This window comes from Adiantum capillus-veneris, chromosome 20 (genome assembly GCF_014529385.1).
Source record: "Adiantum capillus-veneris isolate H3 chromosome 20, ASM1452938v2, whole genome shotgun sequence".
In the NCBI taxonomy this organism is placed as follows: domain Eukaryota; kingdom Viridiplantae; phylum Streptophyta; class Polypodiopsida; order Polypodiales; family Pteridaceae; genus Adiantum; species Adiantum capillus-veneris.
The window spans coordinates 74,989,474-75,012,908 of NC_140950.1; the positions used below are offsets into that span (position 1 = coordinate 74,989,474).

General features: G+C 41.3%; 1 protein-coding gene across 1 annotated transcript; it reads left to right on the forward strand.

Annotated features, from left to right (window-relative positions):
* The first annotated feature begins 1,053 nt into the window (after positions 1-1,053).
* Positions 1,054-6,859, forward strand: LOC147432763 (uncharacterized). Its single transcript, XM_086491985.1, has 3 exons — positions 1,054-1,222; positions 6,297-6,536; positions 6,617-6,859. Exons 1-3 carry the CDS (start codon positions 1,054-1,056, stop codon positions 6,841-6,843), a joined length of 636 nt encoding a protein of 211 aa, XP_086348111.1. The 3' UTR covers positions 6,844-6,859.
* The last annotated feature ends 16,576 nt before the right edge of the window (positions 6,860-23,435 follow it).

Sequence of the window (23,435 nt, forward strand, 5' to 3'; positions counted from 1 at the left end):
GCAGACGATCTTGAACCTCCTGCTGTAGACGACACCGCTGCCAACACTGCAGCCAAGAAAGTTTTTAGTATTACTGGTGCAGTAGTCATTGCTGCACCACTAGCAGACGAGCCTTTTGTGGCCGGTACTATCGCCACCCCTCTAGAATCAACAGCTCCTAAAGCCAAGAAGCCTTCCCTTGCTCCGGCAGTTGCTACAGGTGGAGCCATCAAAGCAACCAAGTCTACTGTCTCAAACTTCATTGCCATCAAAAGAGATGGCACCCACGCTGCTGCTGACACTGGTGCAGCCCTCACAGCAGCCGAACATGCCGCCAATATCCTTGCGGACATAAATGGTGCAGCCAAATCCACTATTGCAAACGATGCTGCCAAAGATTCTGCTGCAATTCCCAATATTGATATTGCTTCCACACTTCCTCTCAAAAATGCTACCCACCCTCGATTGCAGTAAACCTCCCTCAATTGCAGCTCTTACTCCCTCGACGATGGCCGTAATGGTAACCGTCCCCACCCTGGTCTCAACCTTTGCCGTTTTTGCCAAAGACGCCCACACAAAACTTGCTCAACACTGAAGACCCGCTTTGATGGTGAGCCACCTCGCAAGCCTCCTACATCGAGCTTTGACGGCGAGCCATCTTGCAAGCCTCCTACATCGAGCGGTGTTTTCCACCTTTCCTCCAAGGATTTGAGCAAATCCAATCTCTGGCCTCTCCTTAAAGGTACAGTAAATAACTATTCAAATCCATTCTTCAAGCTGGATTTACTTATTTCTTACATGGTTGTAAACCTCCCACCTGAGCATCATTTCCACCCTTTACCCATTGAGATCCTCTTCCACACGGACTCTCAAGCTGCTGCTACTCCCCTGAGTTGCTTTTCTTTGACACTTACCAATGCTCAAGCATTTCGAGCTCAAGGCAAATCTCTGCTTCCATGGATACCAATCAACTTTGATCCAGGAGGTGAAGCTTCTCATGGTAGGTCACTGCTCCCTACCAACTCTCACTCTACCATGCTTGTGCTTCAAGTCTTACCCTCGACATCGACTCACATGTCTCAAGTTGGATTCGTATTTTCATTTCGCTTACGGGGGCGAATATGTGGTTTACAAGCTCATGAAATCACTCATGGAGTGACCCTGAAGAAGTCCTTCAAAGCTTGTTCAATGAAGCAATCAGAGTTGCTGAACTTCGCCATTACAAAGTCGGACCTTGATCCAGGTTGAAGACCTCGGAAGTCACACCAAGAATAATTGCATACGCATATTGTATTTTCCCAAAGCATGTAGATTTATCTCATGATCACATCACAGTATGCACACATACATGCCTCTGTATGGACGATGTGTCTTACAGGGGCATGTGGGAATAAATAATCCACATCACCACACATCTGTCATCCTAGTAGGCACAACGGCCCGCATTCCCATGAATCTGTAACTGCCTCCTCACGTGTATATAACAAACCCATTCATAGTAATCTATAATATCTCATTCTGGCCTATCGTCTTCTTGGGTTCCTCAGGCTTAACATCCTCCTTCTCTCTCTTTCTTGCCCACGCCTCTGCGTGCTCTTTCTCTCTCTCTCTCTCTCTCTCTCTCTCTCTCTCTCTCTCTCTCTCTCTCTCTCTCTCTCTCTCTCTCTCTCTCTCTCTCTCTCTCCCTTTCTCTCACAAATGAGTCATGCACCAATCTGAGGGCCGCAAGTTCGTCGGGGCATAGGTTAGTGTATTTTATGCAGAGGGCCGATGTGAGCAATCACTTGCTAGGGTAACAGATGACAAGCTGTGATTGCTAGTCGGTTGGTGTAGATTCGATCAATGGGTGGACTCAAGAGACCTTCCTACAGGGCTTATGGGCTAATGGAGACTCGACGAATAGTTGCACTCTTAAGTTTTTCTCAAGGCTCTCAGTTTGATCCTCCGAGTGCTCACAAATGAAAAGTTGAGTGGAAACATGGCAGACCTAAAAACAACAAATCTCAATGGCAGGAGCTGATGGATGAGAGAGAGAGAGAGAGAGGGCATAAGATCTAATAGATTAGAAAACTCTAATATAAGCCACGCTCTGATACCAGTTTTAAGGTTAATAGCTATGGAGGATGTACGTTAGTAGCATTCATAATTACATGATTATGTTAATAGTCACTTAATTATGATAGAAACAATGGACAAGAGCTTGTACCAAAGTGATAGAGTAGCATCAATTCACAAAAAGTGGGTTGGAAATTGTGTACAAGAAGGCTATAGATATGGAAGTAGAATAAGCCATGGGAGTGTGCAACATAACCTATTAAGTGGAATGCTCTTTGTGAAGAGGTGTGGCAGCTTAATAGCCATGCAAGTGCTAGGGGCTTTTCGCGTGTGGTGCCACAAGCGTGGGCTTACCCTAACACATCCTATGTTCAGTTGCTCAAGACAGAATACTTCATGTACGTGATGGATCACTTTTTATTGTTGATTTTGGCGCTACAAGAAATATGACATATCAAAGTGGCTCCATAACTATGCTGATGATACTACTTTGTCAAGTAAAGAGTATTGGAGACTTATATCTTGGTACCTTATCTTCTTCCACGCGAATTTTGCGAGGAGTATTACATGTACCAGATCTTCAACGTAATCTTCCTTCAGCTGCTAGACTTGTTGATCTTGGTCTGTTTGTTGAATTTGATCATACCAAATGCCGAATTGAGAAGATGGACAGACTATAGCCACTGCTCCTCGAAATGGTAATTTTTTTGAACTCTCTCTCAACGATGTTGTAGAAAATGTTGTTACTGCTCCAGGTGATCATGATTGCAAAGTATGGCATCACCGTGTTGTTCATGCTGATTTCTCAAAACTCCTTGATCTTCAGCATTGTGATCTTGTTCATGGCATAGATCTTAAAGCCCATCCCCATATGGGAATTTGTGAGTTTTGTGCTTTTGGGAAACACAATTGTAAACCCTTTCCTCTTTCAAATACAACTCATTCTCATAACAAATTGGATCTTGTTCATACTAATATATGTGGACCTCTATCTTCTTTGAGATCACAATATCGCTACTTCATTACTTTCATTGATGATTTCTCACGGTATACGACTGTATTTCTACTTAGACAGAAATATGAGGCCTTATCTATTTTCAAGCAATTCAACAAGGTTGCGGAACTTCAAACCGGTTGTCACCTTAAGAAGATTCGTAGTGACAATGGAGGCAAATATGTTTCTCGAGAGTTTGTGAGTTACTGTGCTGACAATTGAATTAATCATGAACACACTATTCCATGTTCACCTCAACAGAACAACGTTGCTGAACGAAAGAATCGCACTATTTTCAATGTTGTAAGATGTATGCTGGTTCATTCTGGTTTATCTCGTGTTTTCTGGACTGAAGCTACTTTGACAACAGTATTTATTTAGAATCATCTTCCTATTGCTACACCCTCTGGTAAGATACCCATCACATCATGGACAGGGTGACATTTCCTTCTATATCTCATTTTCGAACCTTTGGATGCATTGCTTATATTCATATTCCCAAAGAAACACGAACAAAGCTTGATGCTTCTAGTCTTAAAGTTATTTTTATTGGATATTCTGACACTTCTAAAGGCTACAAATTCTATGACCCTTCCTCCAAGAAAGTAATTGTGAATCGTGATGCCACTTTTAACGAGCAACTTATGGGAGGCTCATGGTCCATGGATGATTCTGATGATACTAAATCATTGATTCAGGCTTTTCCATTTCTTACAGATGATAAAACTCTTCCTATAGAGAAGCTTTCATCTTCACAACCATCCATTCCAAATGTTGCCAATGATGATATTGATATTTTTATTCATATGCCTATTAATTTTGAACATGGCTCATGTCATGTTTATGATGAAGATACTGTTGATAATTCTTTCTCTACTTCTGAAGATCCCATTACTTATGATGAAGCTATCTCTTCACCACAAAAGGATCAATGGCAAGAGGCTACGAAAGCAGAGTACGATTCTCTTATCTCTAAAGATACATGGATACTAACTGAACTACCTCGTGGTGGTACAGCTATTAAGTGTAAGTGGGTGTATAAGACAAAAGCAAAAGCAGATGGATCTTTTGACAAGTTCAAGGCACATCTAATTGCAAAAAGTTACTCCCAAGTAGCTGGTGTTGATTATCAAGAGACCTTTTCACCAGTTGTTCGCATTACAAATGCTCGAATTTTATTGGCATTTGCTGTTCAATTTGATTTAGAAGCTCATCAAATGGATGCGTGAACTGCTTTTCTTAATGGTGACTTGGAAGAGGAAATTTATATGGAACAACCATAAGGGTTTGTTATTCTAGGTAAAGAAGACCTTGTTGCTCAACTCCATAAGGCACTATATGGTCTCAAACAAGCTTTACGAGCCTGGTATACAAATTTCAATCTTTTTCTCACCTCTAAAGGATTCATCTCTTGCTCCTCAGACCCCAACTTATACATAAAACGCCAAGGTAGCAGCTTTGTGATTCTTGCTCTTTATGTGGATGATACCATCCTTGTTTCCAATAATTTTTCTTCAACAAGTGAAAAAGTTTTTGTCTTTTGCATTTGATATGGTGGATCTTGGAGAGATTCACTCGTGTCTTGGCATTCAGATCCAACAAAACCGTACAAAAGGTATTTTATTCCTTTGACAGTCAAAGTTTATTGTAAATACTATTCAAATATTTGATATGGAATCCGCACATTTGGCCAACACACCTTGTCTTGTGAGCTCTACGAAGAACACTTCTAACAATGGCGATCAACTTGTCACAAATCAACCTTATGCTAACTTGATTGGATGTCTTCAGTTTGTTGGCATGAATACTCGTCCTGATATTCTATTTGTTGCTAATTATCTTGGACAACATCTTGCACGTCCTTCTCTTAAGCATTGGTCTGTAGCAAAGCTTGTATTGAAATACTTGAAAGGCACTATAGATTTTGGTTTGGTTTATCGTCAAAAACTCACATTGGATTCTATTCAATCTCTCTCTCTTTTGGGTTACACAGATGCAGATTGGGCAAGCTCACATTTATCTATGCAATCTACTAGTGGAAATCGCTTCTCTATAAATGATTGTCTTGTTTCTTGGACCAGCAAGAAACAACGTTGTGTTACAGTTTCTACAACTGAGTTAGAATATGTCGCGGCATCACTTGTAGTTCGTGAGCTGATCTGGCTTTGACAAATGCTAGTTGATATTGGTCACTCTCCTCTTTCTAGCACACCCTTGCGGTGTGACAATCAAAGTGCTATTAGTCTTGCAAAAGATTACGTTCAACATAATAAGTCAAAGCACATTGTTGTCCATTATCATTATGTTAGGTATGAAGTATGCAAAGGAACCATTATGGTTGAACACTACCCAAGTGACCAGATGATTGCATGCATTCTTACCAAAGGCCTCAACGAGTCACGTTTCATCCTCTTGTGCTCGGAGCTTAGAGTTGCTTTGGCCTCACTCTTTCTAGATTGGTTTCTCTGCTATTGTGGTAGCTTTGTACATATGACATTGTAATCCTATAGGTACCATGCACCATGCACACTCCACATTTGCACATTGTGATCTCTGAGTCACTTGTATATTTGTACATAGATACACAATTCACTTTCACATCATCATCGCTGGTTTATATTTTTACATTGTATAGGGGCTTGGGTTTTTCCCTTGAACTCCCCAAGGGTTTTTCATCCAAAGCTAGAGACCTTTGTTTGAGTGGGGGTGTTGGAGCTATATATGGCTCACTCTACTGAACTTGATCTCACCTATATATTTGTACCTTGTCCTCAATATGAATCAGTCTTTGGGAGTGTACATGGTGTGTGTCTCGTCTTGTCTCTCTCTCTTTCTCTCATTAGGAGAAAGTTGGACTCTCTTTTGGGCCTTTCAGTTCTAGAGAGAGAGTGGCGCTCAACCAATGAGGAAGAGGCTAACGTTACGTTGAAAATCGACATTTTGGAGTCAAACTCTTTTTTTTAAAAAGGGAGGAAATTTTATTTTGGTTCATCAAATTGCACAATTTCACGCTTTCAAGACATAAATGCCATAAGTCGTACTAACTATGTACCGAGGAATTTCAGAACTTTCATTGAAGACTCTATCTAGTACTTTGTTCCTGCCCAAATATGACTTTGAGTAGCTCTACTTCCCTCTCAAAACTTCTTCCCTTTTTTATATTTGCGCTAACCTTTCTGTGTATTCATTCTACTGCACACCATGTCTACTTCTCGAAGGCCTAGCACTACCATTGACTCTATTAGCATTTTTAACAGTTACACTACAGACGATCAAGCATGGATTCCATCTCGTATAACTCTCGGAAGTTGGGTTCTACTGCAAACTAGGAGGAGGAAGAGGAGGCAACGCAATCATTTCCTGGAGTCTTTCAAGGGTCAAGTTAAAGAGTTTAAAGTGTGTGCACAAACCAAGCGGGTGAAAGAGGTCCTCATACAACATGCTTTCCAGCATACAGACTTAAGGTTGCAAACATCTCCTCCAAGTTTTCCAAGGCATCGACCCAACTGTAAGTTATTTCAGCATCTCTCTTAGTGCATGATTATATTCGAATATTAAGTGGTGGATATTATCTTTGGTATGTTTCAGATATTTATCCATCGAATAGGACAGATTGGCAACGAGTTGAGAGTGAAGTTGGGATTTTTGATGCTTTCCATGCATTTATTGGTGAGCAAATGTACCGAGGACGACAACACAAGGAACTTGCAGATAATGGAATTTTCTTTTATGATATGTCATATGTGGAAGCGAGAACTTCCATTAGTTGGAGTCGTGTAGCTCCTTTGTCACTTCCATCCTTTGACAGTGAGTAGCGTTAAATGGTAACGTTGCATTTGCACTACATTTCTACTCAAATGTATATATTTTTTATCAAAGTTTTAATCTAGTGTTCATTCTCTCTTTCCGTAATAGCCTTTTTCCATACAAATTACACCTTACCCTTCTTAGATCTTTATGCATTTACATCATATTTCTCTCTTCATGCTAAATGTAAATAGTAAACTTAATTCTACTCTCCTAGTTTTTTTAATGTATATTCTTTTAACTAATTACCTTTACTAATTTAAATAGCTATCTACATCCCATAATTTGTAAATAAATAATTTATGGGCACTTATCTTACCCATCTTCTCTCAAGGGTAGGGTTAACCTTGTAGGCCTTCCCTTCCCCAACACTATGTGACCCAAGTCTTGGATCATTTACTTGTGTTGGTCAACAAATCTTAAATATAATGTATATCCCCAATAAATCAAACTTTATTGGAGCCTACCTCATTTGTTTAAGGTGGATTCCCTTTTGAAAAAAGCATGCTACACCTTGGATGCATGCTAAAGGGCCCCCTACAAGGAGACTTGGTTCAAAAGGTGTTTTGGATGCATCTTGAACGCCTTAGCTCGTGGGTATACTTGAGGAACACTCCAAAATCAGCCTAAACACTTTGAGAAGTTCAACTTTGCCTTTTACAGCACCCAATTCTGAGTTACAGGCTGAAAGTTATGGTGAAAACAAGGTGCTGCGGACACTGTTACTGCAGGTCAAAGTTACAATCAGGTAAACCACAAAGGTGAAAAGTTTTCTTGACTTCTCCAACATTCTAAAATACCAATGGGGAGTTAAAAACCACTTGCATGTGGAGGGGTCGGCTCAAGATGCTTCCAGAGACACAACAAACAGGATGGGGACACTCTGCAGGGGCCACTGGAGGGACATCATGGTGGGGCCCACATACATTATCAACCCTTATGAAGCCTCCACGACCTAAAAGGCTATTTTTAATGAAAAATAAGTCCCTTATTTTCATAATTGAAGGAATGGTCAAAAGGGAACCTAACTATGGCTAATTACCTACCCTAGTCAAGTTTAACCTAACCCAAGGTCTTGTACAACTATAAAAAGGCCCTTTGGCAAGCACAAAAATACACACACCTACTCCATTGCTGCAAATAAGCTCCTCTAAGGTTAGGGAAGCCCTAATCTCTCTCTCCTCTTGTCTCCCTATCCATTTCCTAAGCTCGCTATCATAAGCGGCACCATAGAGAGAGCTCTTGGGGCTGCATAGATGGAGAAGAGCTCTCTATGCATGCCGCCTTATGTGTGTAAGTAGTCTCTTCTTTTGGAAAGGAAAGGAGTTGTCAAGTATTTGTGCATTATGGTGTTTTGAGTTTTGAGGTTTTGTGCTTGCTTTTCTTAGAAGTATATGAGCACTAATATGGTGAAGGTCAATCTTTGCATGTGAGTTTGTGCAGTGTTCAAAGGGATTGCTTAAGGAGTGTGTGTTGAATGGTTGAAGGGCATTTTGTGTTGAAGCACATAAGGAAGGTGTGAGTGTGTGTGTGTGTGTTGTATATGGTTTTTTTTTGTTTCCTTCTTTCTCCATAAAAGAGGGTGGTGCCCCTAAGAAATATGCGTGTGTAGGGTCTCACGGAGTGGTTGTCTGGTGGGAGCCTTGAGTTGAGCCCCATCTCAAAAAATCCGCTCTCATAAAAGTGGTGCCCCCACGGAGGAACTTTCCTAATTGCCTTCTATTCTCCTCATGAACAATAGAGTTGCACCATATGCTTTTCATTTTTCACAACACATCAGAATTAACATTTGTGTAGATCGCATTTTTTTTTACCAACAACGCATTGTTTTTATGTTTGGAGCAGAACGACTTGGTGAAATCTTGGCATCTCCAAATCCCATCATTCTTCCATTCATTAATTATGATGATTCATTTGATGTCCATGTTTTTATTTTGTTTTGAGGCAGGGACAAGAGGCGCTTAGATAGCGATCCACTCAAAGGAAACTTTCTTCAAGAGAAAGAAAAAGGAGAACACATTGTCACATGAACCAACCTGGAGCTGCTTCTCCTTTTACACCCATAGCTCGTCAATCTGTGCACATCATAATTGCTACAAAATTTAGATTTCAAGCAACCATTAGGAGAATTTTTGGACCCACTCGCATTAATGAAATTAATGCCTCAATCAACCCTTTTATTTTGCCTATGATAAATTATGAACTAACACTTGATGTATATATTTTCATTTTGATGTGATCACTCATCGTAGTCAAAACTTTGTGGTACACAAGCCTCCTTGTATTGTAAAAATGTCAAGCACTTTTCCTACCTTTCATTCTAAAAATGGTGAGGATGCACAAGAATTTCTGGATAATTTGGAGATGGCACACCTCATCTCTGGGAGAGATCAAGAAGAGGTAAAGCTGCGTGCTTTTCCACTCGTTCTCAAAGGGGAGGCTAAGGCATGGTACGAGGCCTTGCAACCTCAAAACAAAACCAATTGGGAGAGGCTACGTGCAATTTTTCTTGCCAAATTTGGGCAAGGAGATACTCCAGAGGGTCTTTGGAATTGTCTACTTCAACATAAACAGGTATTCCTTGAAGACTACCCATCTTATGAGGCCGTTTTCCTTAACCTATGGGATAGATGGGAGGCTACCTTACAAAACCAAGGTGGTGCACCAAACTTTCTAAAGAAAGATAGGTTCATGGATGGCTTGTATCCAATTTTGAAGACCAAGGTAGAGTTAAAATTCCCATCAACATTTGAGGAAGCACGTGAGGTGGCCATGGTCAAATTCAAGAAGTTAAATTTTCAAGCACATAGAACAAGGGACCTAAATGAAGTCATTGAGAGGGATTCTTCACCAAGCATGGGAGCACAAGTTAGGGGCTCTCTTGCCCAAACTTCACAAATAGGGGAAGGATCACAACAAGAGATCTTGCAAAGATTAACTCAACAACTACAGAGTCTCACCTTGAATCTAGTGCAGGGCCTACCCCAACAACGACAACCAAGAGAAGGGAATCGCAATCAACGACGTCAAGCACAAGAGTTGAGATGCTGGAATTGCAACGAAGTTGGTCATGGCATGTATAATTTCCCTCACCCTCGAAGGCTTCCAGGGGACATATACCCTCCTAGACCCCCCGCTCATGGTGCAGCAAGAGCATGCTCAAGCCCCGCAAATTCTTCGTCGACCACCACCACCTCCAGTGGCAAACATCCCTCCTGTCCCACCAGTGGAGGAAGAGAGAGAAGTAAACGTCATAAAGCTGGAAGAGGAGATAGAGGTGAGCCCTATACATTTTGATGTTATGCCAGCAGAAAAGCGCACAAGAGCACACAACAAGGATGAAGACACAAGGAATGAAGAGTCAGAACCTGCAAGGAAGGAGAGGAAGAAAAAGTCAAAGAAGGAGGAAGGAGGCAAGAAGCAAAGGTCAAGGCGAAGGGAGATCGGCATCAACGATTTTCCATTAGGAAAGAATATGGAACCCTACAACATCTTAGAAGATCTGCAAACTCAAAAGCCCAATATTTCTTGGCCTCAACTCCTACATCTATCACCCAAGGTGAGAAAGCACTGGTCCAAACTTGTAAGCACAAGACTCCCAAGAAAGAAAGAAAAGGTGACAGTAAAGACATTGACTTCAAAGCCACAACAAGATGTGGAACCTATTGTAGATGCTTATGTAAGGGGTAGGAAGGTATCCAACGTGTATGTTGATGGTGGAGCACAAATGTGTGTGATCACGGAAAGAGCCATGAATAGACTAGGGCTTGAAATCACTAAATCCTCTAATTGTCAAGCTAGGCTGGCCAACAATGCAAGTGTGAAGTGCCTAGGGATCATCGAGAATGTAAAAGTTTCTGTATGTAATATAGATGCACGTGTGGACATGTATGTTATGCCAGCCAAGGGGGAGGGCTATCCCATCATCCTAGGGAGGCCTTGGCTCATTGCTGTGAATGCAGATCAAAAATGGGGACGAGGACAATTGATTCTCAAAAAGGGGCAACATGTAGTATACGATTGGCATGAAGGAAAGCAGCTCGACATCAACTATGAGACCACGGCTGATGAAGAAAGTGAAGAGAGTTTTGGCTCAAGCGATGAGGAAAGTTCAACCACTACATCCAATAGCAAAGAAGAATCATCTTTGGAGGTAATGGGAATCATCTTCAACACATCAAAAACTCCATCAATAGAGGTTGACCCAAAAAAGGAGCAAACAAAGGATGACAAAGGTGACCACAAGCACTTTGAAGACTTTGAGAGGATGCTTGCAAAAGATCTTACCCCTGAGGAGAAGTGGTCCTACATCGATATGCTCAAGAGGTATCCCAATTTTTTTATCACTGATTACTCACAAATTAGAGGTGTGGATGTTATAGAGCATGGCATAGAATTAAAACCAGGTACTAAACCTGTGGCTCAAAAGCTAAGGCGCCTAGGAAAAATACAACAAGAGGCACTTTTGACAGAGGTTAACCGACTCCTCAAAGCTGGTTTCATTTACCCTGTGTCTAACTCTGAGTGGGTATCCCCAATTGTAGTAACCCCTAAAAAGAACGGAAAATGGAGGGTCTGTGTTGACTACAAACCCCTCAATGCTGCAACAAAGAGGGATCATTTTCCTCTTCCTTTCCAAGATGAAATCTTAAACGAAGTAGCCGGCTATGAATGTTACACAGTGTGTGATGGGTATTCAGGGTATTTTCAAATCAGAATAGCAGAAGAAGATCAGTTAAAAACCACTTTCATCACACCTTGGGGTTGCTTTGCCTATAGAGTGATTCCATTTGGGCTCACAAATGCTCCTAGTACCTTTATAAGGTTTACAACTCTTGTCTTTCAGCCCTTCTTTGGAAAGTCAATTAGGGTTTTTATGGATGACTTCTGTATCTATAGTAGCCTAAGACTTCATTGCCAAAAAGTTGAGGAGGGGCTTAGGAGGCTTCATCAATTTGGGGGACAGCTTAATCCTGAGAAGTGTCACATTGCAGAGTCACAAGTGGTATTGCTAGGTCATGTGGTTTCTTTGCAAGGAATTCAAGTGGATCCATCAAAAGTAAATGCTCTCTTGTCACTACAACCACCAACGACAACCAAGGAGCTCATGACTTTCAACCACAAAGTAAGGTACATGTCTCGTTTCATTCACCTTCTAGCGAAATCTATTGCACCTTTGCACAAGCTAGCAAACAAACCCACATTTGAATGGAAAGAGGAACACGAATTATGCTTTACTGAAGTAAAGGGTATTCTCAACTCTCTTCCAACAATAATGCCACCAAATCCAAAGGATACATATTACATCACGCCAAGTGTAGGAATGGAGGCCATCGGTGTAGTTCTCATGCAAAAAGACCCAAAAACATGCTACATGAGGCCAGTATACTTTGCAAGCAAAGTCATGACCGCTGCAGAGAAGGGCTACACCGATATGGAGAAGGTGGTATTCACAATTATGTTTGCGGTAAGAAAGTTCCGATCATATCTCTTACCTGCACCATTTGTCATTCTCACCATGGAAAACAATTTACCATATGTTGTGCAACACATGAGCCTCTCATCTAGGATAGCCAAATGGGTTCTAGAACTTCAAGAGTTCGAATACACTTTTCTTGTGGAAGATAGCACAAGGGCAGGTCTTGCAGACATTCTCACATACAAAGTGAGAGAAAGGAAAGAGTCACCAAAGGCAGGAGACAAAGCTACACCACAAAATAATGAGGAGGAGATGGACAATGCACACATTTTGTGCTTTGATGGAGCTTACCGACGACAACACGATCAGGCAGCAGGGGGGGTTCTTATTCTAAGTCCACAAAGGGAAGTTCTTGTTAAGAAAGGTATCACCTTGGAAAATGTTCATTCTAATAATGAGGTTGAGTATGTCACCTTAAAGTTGGGGCTTGAAGAATGCAGAAAACTTGGCATCGAAAGACTTATAATAAGAGGTGATTCCTTACTAGTTATTAGGCAAATCCAAGGGATATGGAGGTGCAAGAACCCTACTCTAGTGGAGTGGCTTAGACAGGTGAAGGCTTTGATAAAGAACTTTGAAGCTACACAGGTACAGCATGTTGTGAGAACCCTCAACAAGGAAGCAGATTATCTCGCCAATGAGAAACTTCAGATCATGGTGGGAGGTGTGAAGCTCTACGAACCAAAGTACCAAGGCCAAGAGGAATTGAAGGACATCATATTTTTCCTCCAAACTGGTGAGTGCCCTAAACACTTGGATAAAGTTCAAAGGCATAGGTTGGTAAAAAAGGCAACTCCTTACCAACTCATAGGAGATGATCTGTATCATAAAGGGAAAGATTTGGTGCTAAGAAGGGTGCCCTCTATTCAAGAAATAGAGAGAATCCTCTTTTCATGCCATGATGATGTCTGTGGGGGTCATTTTTCTCATGATATTACAAACAGGAAGATTTTGCAAGCAGGTTTTGTTTGGCCAAGTCTACACCGTGATGTCCAGCATTGGTGTAAGTCATGCAAAGGTTGTCAGATTGCTGGAGATCGACGACTCACTTACGAACCTCGAGTTCCAATAATTTCGTATGGTCCTTTTGAGAAGTGGGGTGTGGATGCAATAGGCTCCTTACCTCGCACATCTACCGGGAAGGTCTTCATCATTGTGAGAGTAGATTACATGACACGATGGGCGGAGGCAGCAAGTACAACACGAATTACAGTCGAGGAGGTATCAAAATTTATCTTTGATCACATATGCAGTAGATTCGGCACACCATTAGAGATTTTGTCAGATCGTGGTCTAGGGTTTAGAGCAGAGCTCCTAGGTAATCTTTTGACAAAGTTAAAAGTCAAACATTTGCATTCTACACCTTACTACCCTCAGTGCAATGGGTTGGTTGAAAAGGTGAATGGAATGATATGTAAGATCATTTCTAAGCAGGTTGCAGATCGACCAAACAACTGGGATCGTCATTTGACCGCAGCTCTATGGGCATACAGAACATCTTTCAAGGTATCCACTCAATTCACTCCTTTTCATTTGGTATATGGACAGGAGGCACTCCTTCCTATTGAGGTGGAGATTGCAAGCCTACGCATTCTCTCACGGGGAGCAAAGAAGCCAAAAGAAGCTTTGCAGGAAAGAATTTTAGATCTTCAACGACTTGAACTTGATAGAGAAGAGTCCGTCGACTATTACATTGCCCAAGCCACAAGCCAAAGAGACAAAATCAACAAGAAGCTCAAGGGGAAAGGATTGAAGGAAGGTATGTTGGTTCTTCGCTATGATAACCGACTTGATACTCGACTTGACAAAAAGTTTTTGCAAAGATAGGAGGGACCTTTCATGATAAAAACAAAGTTTGGGAATGGTAGTTACAGATTAGCAGATTTATCAGGAAAACTCCACAAGACCAGAGTCAATGGATGGAGATTAAAGCCCTACTTTCAACGTATCAATCCGTTGATAGGAAGTCATCTACCTACATCGTCTAAGCTCCAAATTGGCATGGCTCCCTTCGGTTTGGCAAATGCTCCACCTATTTTTAAAGCTTTGATGTGCAAAGAAGAAACAGCCTTGGAATCTCAACATACCCAAGGCAACCCTCCCATCTCCGATTTATGGGATTGAGGTAATGAAAAGCAGGTCTAATGGAGTAAAAGAGTGTATATCACTCCTCCTTTTTTTTTGAAAAAATAAGAAAAAAAGAAAAAAAAAGAAAAAAAAGAAAGAAAAGAAAAAAAAAGAAAAAAGAAAGAAAAGAAAAAAAGAAGAAGAAAGAAAAAACTCTTTTGTTTCATCTAGGAGCATGAATGATCCTAGATGAAGGGGGAGGGCTAATATGAGTAGCGTTAAATGGTAACCTTGCATTTGCACTACATTTCTACTCAAATGTATATATTTTTTATCAAAGTTTTAACCTAGTGTTCATTCTCTCTTTCCGTAATAGCCTTTTTCCATACAAACACCTTACCCTGTTAGATCTTTATGCATTTACATCATATTTCTCTCTTCATGCTAAATGTAAATAGTAAACTTAATTCTACTCTCCTAGTTTTTTTACTGTATATTCTTTTAACTAATTACCTTTACTAATTTAAATAGCTATCTACATCCCATAATTTGTAAATAAATAATTTATGGGCACTTATCTTACCCATCTTCTCTCAAGGGTGGGGTTAACCTTGTAGGCCTTCCCTTCCCCACCACTATGTGACCCAAGTCTTGGATCATTTACTTGTGTTGGTCAACAAATCTTAAATATAATGTATATCCCCAATAAATCAAACTTTATTGGAGCCTACCTCATTTGTTTAAGGTGGATTCCCTTTTGAAAAAAGCATGCTACACCTTGGATGCATGCTAAAGGGCCCCCTACAAGGAGACTTGGTTCAAAAGGTGTTTTGGATGCATCTTGAACGCCTTAGCTCGTGGGTATACTTGAGGAACACTCCAAAATCAGCCTAAACACTTTGAGAAGGTCAACTTTGCCTTTTACAGCACCCAATTTTGAGTTACAGGCTGAAAGTTATGGTGAAAACAAGGTGCTGCGGACACTGTTACTGCAGGTCAAAGTTACAATCAGGTAAGCCACAAAGGTGAAAAGTTTTCTTGACTTCTCCAACATTCTAAAATACCAATGGGGAGTTAAAAACCACTTGCATGTGGAGGGGTCGGCTCAAGATGCTTCCAGAGATACAACAAACAGGATGGGGACACTCTGCAGGGGCCACTGGAGGGACATCATGGTGGGGCCCACATACATTATCAACCCTTATGGAGCCTCCACGACCTAAAAGGCTATTTTTAATGAAAAATAAGTCCCTTATTTGCATAATTGAAGGAATGGTCAAAAGGGAACCTAACTATGGTTAATTACCTACCCTAGTCAAGTTTAACCTAACCCAAGGTCTTGTACAACTATAAAAAGGCCCTTTGGCAAGCACAAAACTACACACACCTACTCCATTGCTGCAAATAAGCTCCCCTAAGGTTAGGGAAGCCCTAATCTCTCTCTCCTCTTGTCTCCCTATCCATTTCCTAAGCTCGCTATCATAAGCGGCACCATAGAGAGAGCATCAATATGCTATTGCTACCATTCTCTTGCAAACATTTCTCTTATCATACTCACCCCTAAATAAGGATTGTAGATTCTATATGAGAGCAAGGATATCAAGTTCAATGATCTATCTCATGGTCTGATCAACAAATTGTTGCAATTGGGGTGTCGTCGTCACACTTTTACTCTAAACGCATGTAAAATTGGTAAGCCTATCTTGGCAGCTTCTCATATTTTGTGCTCATTGGGTTGCTTGTTTGTTGAGAAAGTTTTTTGTGCACCATGGTGTCTATTTGCTTGGCTTCTCTCCTTATGTTGTGTGTAAGTAAGTCTTGGGGCTGCATAGATGGAGAAGAGCTCTCTATGCATGCCGCCTTATGTGTGTAAGTAGTCTCTTCTTTTGGGAAAGGAAAGGAGTTGTCAAGTATTTGTGCATTATGGTGTTTTGCGTTTTGAGGTTTTGTGCTTGCTTTTCTTAGAAGTATATGAGCACTAATATGGTGAAGGTCAATCTTTGCATGTGAGTTTGTGCAGTGTTCAAAGGGATTGCTTAAGGAGTGTGTGTTGAATGGTTGAAGGGCATTTTGTGTTGAAGCACATAAGGAAGGTGTGAGAGTGTGTGTGTGTGTGTGTGTGTGTGTGTGTGTGTGTGTGTGTGTGTGTGTGTGTGTGTGTTGTATATGGTTTGTTTTGGTTTCCTTCTTTCTCCATAAAAGAGGGTGGTGCCCCTAAGAAATATGCGTGTGTAGGGTCTCACGGAGTGGTTGTCTGGTGGGAGTCTTGAGTTGAGCCCCATCTCAAAAAATTCGCTCTCAACAGCAAGGATTGGTCCCTGCCTACTTCGCAAACTAGTGAAAGCTTCAGGAATAAGTTGTTTCAGGATATACAAAAGTCCCTCAAGTATTCAATTGCCACAAAAATAGTTTGGCTCGCAGTATTTATGCCTCTTGAAGTGTTTGCATATTTTTTCTTCGATGAGCAAATAAGAACTACCGCAACAATGTTCATTTGCAAGTCTGAGAGCTGTTTGGACTTTTTAGATGATAACTAGGATAGGAAACAATCACAGAACAAAATCTGTATTTTGTAAAAGAAGTCCATAATTTGCAAGTTCATTATAAGCTCTCAAAATTTCTTAGTATCGTTTTACTATATTAGATATCATCTTCTTAGTAGGCAGCTTATTCCACTCGACCAAGATATAGAGAACAGCCTCAAGAACAAACCTTTATCGATGGAGCTCTACTTTCGAGACAGCCTACTTACTGTGATGGAGACAATGTCAAGCACAACTCTAGCACAGCTCAGGATAGATCTTACATGTGAAGAACTTCCACTTTTGCCGGAATTGTATGCATTCAGTCTCAACAATAGAAAGGTGCTTACTAAATCGACAAATTTTGATTGTCTTTAATACACTATGACTGAATCTAACTTTTTCTTCTTTTCAGATTCCCAGGCGCAAGGAGAAAACAACATTGTGCAAGGAGTCCATAACAAATGCACTTCACTTAATTGCTTCCACCGGAAGCTAGGTCACATACCTTGTGCACGCAAAGAGCTTTGATGCCATGCAAACCATGATGTACTCTTCAAAATGACTAATGCAGAGATATTTTTTGGCGGTCATACAATGTTTCAAAAATGTATATTTTCAATGTTTCAAAACTTTACATATTGTGTTGTTTCTGTCAAGAGTAATTTTCTCCCTTTCCCAGCTATTGTCCTCTCCCCCGGTTTGTGCCACTCGTTCCCTGTCCTCTGCTCCGGTTGCTGCTACCTCTGCCTCTGGGGACGCTGGTCTCAGGCATCCTTTCGCGTCGCTCGAAATCATGGGCCTCTTCCATGGCTTCCCATGCTTCTTGCACCTATGAAGCTTCCCGTTGTTCTTGCTCTTGCCGTCGACGTGCAGCCCATTCCTCTACTTCTGCAGCGTCCGCATAATATTGGTGTACTGCTTCTTGCATATTTTGAACTTCTTCTTGAGTCTGATTGTGGTGTTGGGTCATTTCGTTAATGCGAGCCTCTTCAAACTCGTCAGCTCTCGCCGCTTCCTCTCTTGTGCGTCTGTTTACCGAGATTATAATATGCTGGATGGTCATTACAGAAAAATGTCACCCATCATTGTTGGTGTAGTTATGTAATCGAAGTTTCTGTAGAAGCGTGATACAAACATCTGTTGCTTCATACATACGTTGCAGCAAACAATAAAACACCAGATTACTTACATTCGGTATATCCATAATTTGACTGATGAGAAACACGGCATTTAAACAGGTTCGCCAGCCACAGCTATAGTCATCAGTCTGTGTGGGCACGGTTACCCATTCGTGCTTGACTACATTTCCTAGATCATGTTCTAACAAAAGATGCTCTACACAACATAAAAGTTTTTTCGCGGCACTACATACATAACCACTTGAGTCAGCAACACATTCCAAAGAGACACTACACTGCTTTCCAAATATACCCAAATAGACCTTACGTTTTTACACGACCGTGAAATGCCCTACTTTGCCCGGAGTTTGTGTAGTAAACAATCTTAGCTTCCATGTCAAATAACATCAGACTCTAATGATCACTACAAAGACACCATCAAAGATGAGGAGAGATTCGCAATGCAAGATGTTTTTTACAAGGCAAGAATATACTCACGATTGATTGTACGTAGTGAGCAGAAAGCGCGCTAGATCAAAGTTGACTCTGCTAAACCAGTTCATCAGACTCAAAAAGGAAACTGAGTTGTTCTGCAGATAAGGCAATATCAGCGGATCTATTACGTATACTTTCTCTTGAACCTCAGGGGGCAGAAGCAAAACAACGTGGCTAATATGAACAAATGACAAAGATTAGACTTGAACACCAAGTGAGTCAATACCAAGCGAGTGGGGCAGCTATCAAATTCCATACGCCACTGATTCGCTTGGTATTGACCATTGTCTTGGCTGAAATGAAGAACTTGACGACTACCTTAAAGACATGGATCAATACCGAGCGAGTCAGCGGTGGATTCCAATTCCATAAACAATTGACACGCTTGGTATTGACCCATGTCTTTAAGGTAGTGAACCATTATAAAGAAAAACTTGGCAACTGCCACAGAGACATGGTTCAATACCGAGCGAGTAGTACCAAAATTCAATTTCATTACCCACTGTCTCGCTTGGTATTGACCCATGTCTCGGTAGAGACCCATTTAATGAGCATAATAATTAAAGAGCATGAGAATTACCACAAAGCAACATTGACGACCTCATTTGTTGCGAGCGAGTCGATGAATTTGCGCATGCACATGAAGTCTACATTATCGAGGTTGGTAATGCAGGCCTCGTCTGACCTTGGAGGCAGTTGTATGTGCGCATGCAGAGGCGCTGAGCTCAACAAAATTCTCAACTCCTCTTCATTCTCCTCGTTGATTTGCTCTAAAATGATTGACTCATCCAATACGATGGATGGCCCTTCTGATGCAGAGCCTTGCCCTTCCCTTTCTTAAGTTGGCTCCCTGGCTGCCTCAGGCTCCTCCCTAACAGCCTCAGGCTCCGGATCATTTTCCTTCAATATTGGTTGCTCCATAGATGCCTCAGGCTCCACCCTGACCTACTCTTGTCCCTCATCATCCACGATGGGCTGCGGATCCTCCATGACTTGCTCATTTTGGTGTCTAGCTAGATCCTCGATAACTGTCTCTGTTTCTTCCATGACTGCCTCGGGGTCCACTCTGGCTTTCTCTTGGCCCTCTGCGGCTATCTGAGCCTGCCCATCTGTGTCGTTTCTCTCGACCCGTGATCGGGTCCTTCTGTTGTTTGTTTCAGCCCTAGACGGCTCTGTCTGTCGTGCACGAGGATGGAGAGGGGGGATGTTGAGAATATCCATGGTTCTACTATCCCGGATTGGTACTGGCTGAAGCAGCCCATTGTAGTGGAAACGAAGCCTACGAAGAGTATCAAAATCCCGCAGCATGATAGTGACCCGGTGTGCATGGGCAGCCAGGATATATCCATCACTGAGAGGATATATTGATTTATATGCAAGTACTTTGTTGGCTATGGAAAGTGGGTGGTAGATCCTTAGCTTTCTATGTGTAGATAGATAGTTGGGTTTAGCAACAACTAACTAGTTTGTGGGTGATCTATCTCTTTCGGATTGATATATTTGAGTGAGTGTGTTTTGCTTGCCGCTAGACCGCACATTCTTTGGCAGGTATTCTTATTGTTACATTCATTTCATGATTTTCGGTGTTTGCATTTGCATGAAAGAAAAGGATTTATGTCTTCACAAACCATTGTTGACTAACATGCCAGTTGAGTAAACTACCAAAAATACAACATGCTTGAAAGTTTTTTTTTAGTTACTTTGCATAATCTGCAAACTCTGCATTTTTCGTGTGTTTTTTCATTTTCTGCAATTTCTGCATTTTGCTGCACTTTTTGCATGATTAGTGTAATCTGCATTTTGTTGCACTTTTTGCATGATTAGTGTAATCTGCATTTTTTTGCATAATTTGCATTCTTGATGTAATCTGCATTTTTAGGGTAATCTATGTTTTCTGCATTTTTTTCATGTTTTGCATTTTCTATTTTTTGGTTTAGGTTTAGGTTTAGGGTAACAGAATTAAGGCCGAAGGAAAAAACAAAAGTGCACATTTTTTATCTCTGATTTGACCCAAATTTGGTAGATGCGTCCACCAAGCCTAGGGATTCCATAAAAACAAACAGCTACACATTCTGATATTTCTGGTGTTAGATACAACCATTTTAGGGCAAAACAGAAAAAAAGCCGCCCAAAAAAAACATCCTCCAAATTTTTTTAGATTGGAGTGATTGTAGTCCTTCCCGAGTGTGCTCTAACGCACTAAGTCCCAAGTCACTTGGACTTACGGACAAAAAGCTACATGCATATGAGATCAAACAAATAGTTGCCATCTAGTTCTCAAGTGCCTTCTAGGGCTTCCACTCGTAGTAGTAGAGCGGCTGCCAAAGCACCCTTAGAGGCTAGTTTGGAGGGCCCTATAAGCTCTTCAGATTCATAAGACTCCGAGTCTAAATCAATGTCCAATAAAAACGAGAGGGGCAAGAGGTTGAGGAATCACTATTTGTAGATTTACTGGGTTATCCAACCATTGTTTTGATCTACAAATATTTGAACAACCATGGGGGTAAGGTCTACACCAATGATAGAACTGAGTTTGCAGTTAGGGTGAGAGACATTAGTGGGATCCCACCACTTGGTCCTCCTAAAGTGGTGAATGTTACTGACCACGGGGATCACTACATGGATGCGGAGGGTTTTAAATACCTTAAAACCATGAGACCAGACGACATGAATCGATGGGGGAACCTAGTGATTGGCTCTAGGGCTGCTAGTGAGCGACCTAGTAATTGGCAAAGTCTAGGAACCTCTCCTGTCTCTTTTGACATAGGATCTTGAACATTGCCAGCCCTCTTTGCTCCACCACTGCACCATATTTTTGAGAGTTCTAGGGTCCCAACTAGGGTTTCGGCCGCTGCTCCAAGCATGCCAATTCCTCGTGGCAAGGCTATCTTAACAAGAATATTGGTCAATAGATTCTACCCTGATCAAAATACTTTTGTGTTGTATGAGGACTCTAATACTGACCTCTATAAGACCAATATGTTGCCCAGTCTACCCTTCTACGTATACTCTCACGATGAATGTTCATGAGTCTGATGGGGGTAGATCATTTGAGTACATTGATGACTGGGGAAACCTATATATCAAGGCGACTAAGGATGACAGTAAAGATCTTACCAGGCAAGTAATCCCTATCCCAAGCAAGCATGTGAGAGTAAAACCTCACTTGGAAGGCTTAATACCAAGCCACTCACCATCGTTAGCTGCTACAACTATACCACGGCACTCTCAATATGCTTCCCGAACATCTATTCACCCAGCAGTGGGAGTGAATTTAATGGATCAAGTTTGTGCACTCCTAAACCATGGTTGATGATTATGAACTCCCTATCCTTGTAAATTTCTTTGTTGAAGGACATAATTCTACGGCTCTCCTTGATTTTGGGGCTTATGTCAATGTACTCTCTTATGAGGCATTCCAAAAGCTTGATTGCTCTTTATGTGAGTCTTCCACAACACTCACATCCTTTGGCCCAATAGATACCATTGTGCATGGAAAAATCTCACTCCGATTATGTCATAAAACATTTGAGGATGAGATCATTTTTTACATTGCGTAGCCCAAACAATCTATCCACCTAGCCATCCTTGGTAGAGGCTGGATGTGCGGAAGAACAAATGTTCTTTTGACTGGGAAGCCAACACCGTGAAAATTTCCTCCAAGGATTCTTATGTAACCATATCTATGGTGTTGTCGCATGAAGAGTCTACACAACCTCCAATACCCACCATCAAAATACCATTTGTGGAATCTACATCACCTGAGCTATTTGTCAAAGGCACTCATGACCACGAAGCTTCCACTTCCAAAGCTCATGTCTTTGTAAAAAGTGAGCCCCAAACGCTTAATCTAAAGTCTAAAACACCAATGAACGTCTCTCACAAATTGAAACGTAAGTCTTGGCATAGATCTTCTAGCTCTACTAGGCAATGATAGGTCCCAGAACATTTGTTAATGGCTCAAGGATACTATGATGGTGTCACCACTTTGTGGGTTCCTAAGAAAATCCAACCTAACCAAGGTACCTTCAAGTCTCAAGCTAGCCCAATGACCACAAAACCTCATAACGTACCATCTCCATGTCGAAACATGCAGCCCAGTTTGAGTGTGCAGAGTGGGAAATCTCAACCAACATAGCGCCAAAAAACACAACTCCCCAAGCCACAAAACTTACATATTGAAAATACACTGGCTCCTTGTGGGATTCCATTGGGAAAGAAACCATTGTTTCCCTCACCTACCACTACTGCCCATGGGATCTCTCATGTGAGTCAAGATATGTCACCCTCCCAAGTTATGTTGGTTGACAATCCAAGGTTGACAATCCAAGACCGTAAACCATTCAAGCACGTGCCATTGCCTCACAAATACATCCCTTTAGCCGTAGTCTTTACATATGACAACCCAGACATCTAAATCATGTCTCTACATTTGAATCTATTGTTCTTCTTAAGTAACATTCTTGAAAGGAATTCCTTTACTATACTCATGTTGTGGATGCTTGTCACATATATGACTTCTCCATCCTCATCTCTTGGCTCTTCTTTGGGTGTCTGGTCTTCTCTTCATATTTCATGGGGGTAATTGATTATGCCAATCCAATTCTTATATTTGACTAGGAAATGATAATGGATTTAAGATGTGAGGGACATGTTGAGGAGATAGAGTGGCTAGTACGACTTTACTTTGCATGTGACCCATACCCAGTAGAGGGAATTGAGCCACTCACAGAGGCCTATTTTTTTGAGAAAACTGACTTTTGTGGCCTTGCAACATATTTATAATACCTTTCTATACCATATGAGGAGGAGGATTTAGGTCTTTGTTCTGAGGCGTGTCATGGAGCGAGGATTTTATCTATCTTGATGACATTGTTGAACCTGCGGATAGAGGGGTTGCTTTAGGGCTACTTCTT